General features: G+C 34.3%; 1 protein-coding gene across 3 annotated transcripts; it reads right to left on the bottom strand.

The window, feature by feature from the left end:
* Window positions 1-583: 583 nt before the first annotated feature.
* LOC126727306 (transcription factor bHLH112-like) lies at window positions 584-3,786 on the bottom strand. Of its 3 annotated transcripts, none has more exons than XM_050432892.1 (8): window positions 3,191-3,786; window positions 2,205-2,838; window positions 2,011-2,121; window positions 1,793-1,858; window positions 1,609-1,668; window positions 1,417-1,467; window positions 1,180-1,322; window positions 584-1,076 (listed from the first exon to the last, which is right to left on the bottom strand). In XM_050432892.1, exons 1-8 carry the CDS (start codon window positions 3,529-3,531, stop codon window positions 1,043-1,045), a joined length of 1,440 nt encoding a protein of 479 aa, XP_050288849.1. In that variant the 5' UTR covers window positions 3,532-3,786; the 3' UTR covers window positions 584-1,042. The 3 variants fall into 3 exon arrangements, with proteins under 3 accessions (XP_050288849.1, XP_050288848.1, XP_050288850.1); XM_050432891.1 differs by having other exon boundaries at window positions 1,603-1,668; window positions 3,191-3,784; XM_050432893.1 differs by having other exon boundaries at window positions 584-1,322; window positions 3,191-3,783.
* Between the last annotated feature and the right edge of the window lie 683 nt (window positions 3,787-4,469).

The raw sequence follows: 4,469 nt of genomic DNA, 5'->3' as shown, positions 1-4,469 counted from the left end.
TGGAAGAGAGAAGAAACCGAAATACATGCAATTTCTCTTTTGGTACCTGAAATAAACGCACATTGCTATATGGACAAAACGACTAATGTGAAGGAGCTTATTTTTTTTTTTGAGCAAACCCTATGTTTTGGTAGGGATATATATATATATATATATATAAGAGGAGAATAGGATCCATATCATAGAATTGGAGAATGACCAGAAATTAGGATTATATCTTTTGGATTTAACATATATAGAGTGCATCACGTCATTTTTTGATTTATAATATTTAATCTATACTATAAAATAGATCAATTTCAAATAAAGAAAACAGAGAAGAGAGTTGGCACATCTTTATCTTCTAATGGATTCACACCAATATGGTTTCAAACGCGCGCACATATACATACACACGCGCATGCATATTGAACTCTCTCTTTTCCCCTCTCTCATTATCATTCACCAGAAACCCTAAAAGCAGGAACAGTGGGCCGCCCTCTGACTTCCACTACGACATTCCAAACATATAAACAAAAGAAAAAAGTTAAAAACCCCATTCAAACAAAAGCTCCACTCACTCCTTTTGTTGAATATATACGAATTCAATACAAATCTCCTTTTATTTCTTCTTTTTTTCTGTTTTCTTTATATAAATAAATATATAAAAGATGGTGGTGGTGGTGGTGCCAGCTCTATACACATACATAAACAGGAACAAAAGGGCCTTTATGAATCACACCCTCCTGCTAAATTCAGCTATTCTCAACAACAACAATAGCAAAATTAAATCTAAAACTATTAGTGTTAAATTCCGCTGAATTTAGTAGTTGTTCCTGTCCTAAACCCACCTCTAACTATATTTAATACTTGGGGTTATTACAATAGTACCTATATATATATTCTCTCATTTCCAGAGGCTACTAATCATTTGCTAGCCTAAATCATTCTGCTTGCACCTGGCCCAGCAGCACTGCCTGTCCATCTTTGAAGTGTCATTTCCTTTTCTTTCTTTCTTTCTTTCTTTCTTTTTCTCCCTTTTCTTTGTGTCTTTAGCTTTTGCTCATGACTGGTACAGCACGGCAATATTGTAGCTTCTAAGTATGAAAATGAAATAATTATCATTCCTAACTTCGCTGGGTTGTTGATACTATTAGTACTCTATTAGTTTGGTAGAACAGCTTTGGCTTCGTTCTCTACCTGAATGTTCCGCCAAATGTTGGTGTCCAAAAATCAGCTGTAGTCTCATTAGCAACTGGATATGTGCTTGAAATTGGAACCAAGCAAAGTCCTCGGGTCCTTAGATCTTGTTTTGGGCCTTCTGAGTCCAATTTATCAGAACCCTGCAACAAAAACAAATGTGACCCATTTATGCATTTATTACTATTATAATCTTTTTAAGTAATAAAAGTCAAAATGAATGAGAAAATTTTTTACCTGTTGGTGTTGAATTGGAGTTCCATTTTTCATATATGGAGTACTTAAAACCTGAAATTACAAACATAAATTTAGTTAACACTTGTTCTATAGTATTCTTTTCTAACTTATTGATTTTTTTTTACCCAATAGGGTTTTTCTTTAAATGTTTATTATCATGACAAGGAAGAAGATAATCAAACATACACTGACTTGATCATGGAGGAACTTGATGTACTCAATAGCTTCGTGGAGAACGGAGGCTGTATCAGTCTGAAACAAGAATGTGAATCAATGTCATAAGCTTTCAATTATTTCACAAAGTAAAGGTCTTTCTTTCTATTCGTACTCTTTGAAAAAAGTAGAGAAAAAAAACAAAACAAAAACAAAAATCTACCTTTCCGAAAGGTGAAACCAATTGTTGGAGTGCAGTTATTCGGTCCCCTAGTTTCTCTTTCCGAACCTGACAGAAAAAACGCTATAAGTTTTCATCCATATCTTTAAGGAAAAAAAAAAAATATATATATATATATATATATGAATAATTAAAATAATAAAAAAAGATAAAGCTTCTAACACTTCAACTAGTCAAAAGCTTGATCGAATATATCGTACCTTAAAAGTTGGTAATGGTGATGGGGTTTCAATTCTAGGCCTTTTGAATACAGGTTCATTGACACTTTTCTTCACCACTGAAACCGAGTCTTGAACATCTTCACTGATAGGCTGAAATTCCCACATATAAAAATTAGTGCCACAAACCCTAGCTAGATAGCTTAGGTTAACTATATAATTTGATATATATTTACCTTTGTCGTGTGGTTGGAACACTTGGGTTTCTCTTCAAATGTTGGTACTAGATATTGTGATGGTGGTGAAGGAAAAACCCCAGCTCGAATACTGTCATTTAGACCCGCCGTGGCCACGGCAGTGGAGGCATTCCAAAAGGGTGTGTTATTAGTGAAGTGCAAGCCACAAGGTTGTTGCTTTGGCAAAAAGGGAGCAAACCTAGGCCAAGTAGGTGATAATTCATTGGTGTTGGCACCAAAATTAGTGGTGGATGAATAGCTCAGAGACCTATTGTTGAATAGAGATTGCTGTGGTTGAGGGTCAGGATCAAATAAACTTTGTATCAATGTTGAAGGGTATCCATAAGAAGCTGATCCCACAGGAAAGCTTGTGGATAAGCCCTGGCAAGTCACTGTACAGTTGCCTGTAGAGCTACTGACAGTGTCCAATGAAAAGTCTTGACTTACAGATGACTTAAAAGCAGTGATGGATGAATTATCTTGTTGATCACCTCCATTAGAGAGGTTTTTTGGGCTCCAATTCTTTTGGATTTGAGTAGAATCTACTCCTCTTTCTTGTTGGTAATTCAACCTTGAATTCATTTCTTCTTGAAGCATAGAATTATAATTGCTCTCAGCTCTTCCACTATTCCGACTGTAATAAGATAAGGATGAAAGAATAAGATTCATATAGAATTTCTTTCCCACAAACATATAAGTTGTCTTTTATTTTTTCCCTAGATTTTCAAAAGTTCAATATTGATCAGATTGACTTCTTTTTCCAAATGAAAACAACAAAGAAAAGGTAACAAGTACTCAACTTTTTACTCCTTAGTGGAAGCTTTAGTAAGGTCATGTAGGATTTGTACTAACTATGACAAAATTTTATATTAAAAATCTAACAACATCACAATTATCATATGGACCTAGCTAGCGAGCTTTGTGATACACAAAACTCTGTGAGTGGTTATATATTAATCAAATTAGCATCAAATTAAGTAACTTACAGCAAAGCTTGACTCCAATCGGATGTTGTTGAAGATGATGAAAGGCCAAAACCCATCATTTGAAGTGTGGAATCAATCAAGATACTACTACTGCCACAGCCACTGCCTGAATCAGCCTGTTGTTGAGGCTTCTGAACATCTTGGAAAACTATGGAGCTATCAGAGACTGAATTAGTTTCCTCACATGGCCTTCCCTTCATGTCCACCATATCAGACCATGCATAGCTTCCAGTGTCATTGAGTGCCATGGAACATGGCGATGAGCTTCCTGTGAAAGTGCTTCTAGATGGATTCATCCACCAGTTGCCTCCACAAATCCCAGTCTGAAATTCCTCTGCCATGACCAAAAGAAATCTTAGTAGTAGTACTATATGTTAACTCTTCTTCTGTTCCTCTTCTTTGTGTCTTGGAAGTTGGAACTCTCTCTATGTTTCTTTGTCTATATCTAAGTGAAGCATATATAGCTGAATTCTTTTATAGGAGTAAGAATTTATATATGAAACGGTTTGGAGAGGGTACAAGAGTGGGAATTTTTTTTTTTTTTTACCAGAATCAGGTTGACATTTCAATGAGATGATTGGACAAATGAGAGAGCATTTTGAATCAAATTCTCTTTTCCTTTAACTTTGATTTTTTTTTTTTTTTTTTTTTTTTTTATATAAAATTGCTATCTTTTTCTCATTCTCTCATAGTAGTACTTTTGTTTTTTCATATATAGATTTTTAAAATTTTTTTAATTGGGAAAATTCTTGTTCCTTATAAATAAAGGGATATGGTATGATGATGATGGTGTTTGATCTGACTGCCACGTCATGTTTTGAGACGAATAATGTACCTTTCTTTTTGTTAATCAAACGGGTTGAATTCTTTGTTGATTACTATATTGCATAGCACCTTAGATAAACCTGAATATTTAGGACCATTTGGTACTTGATGGTCCAAATATGTATGATTGTAAAAGAGTATGTAGTAGGTTACGTCTCTATATTCTAATCGTGTGGCTCCTCTACGCGGCGATTTAGGCGCGTGATAGTCACATAAAATGAGAAACAAAAAAACATTGGCCATTATAAATATAATTTAACATGGGGAACCAAAGGTCAGTTCACCCCATCGAAAGGACCTTATATTAATCTCCTTAAAAAATTGCTCTTCTTGATTTGTAAAGAAGTAAATACCAAAATTGGAAGATTCTTGTCGAAAAGTAATAATAGATGGTTAAAAAACTTGAAGAGAATTTTTTGTTATCATATAAATGAAAAGAAAGAAACTTCAAATC

This window comes from Quercus robur, chromosome 5, assembly GCF_932294415.1.
Source record: "Quercus robur chromosome 5, dhQueRobu3.1, whole genome shotgun sequence".
NCBI classification, from domain to species: Eukaryota; Viridiplantae; Streptophyta; class Magnoliopsida; order Fagales; family Fagaceae; genus Quercus; species Quercus robur.
This window is presented reverse-complemented; position numbering and strand designations above follow the sequence as displayed.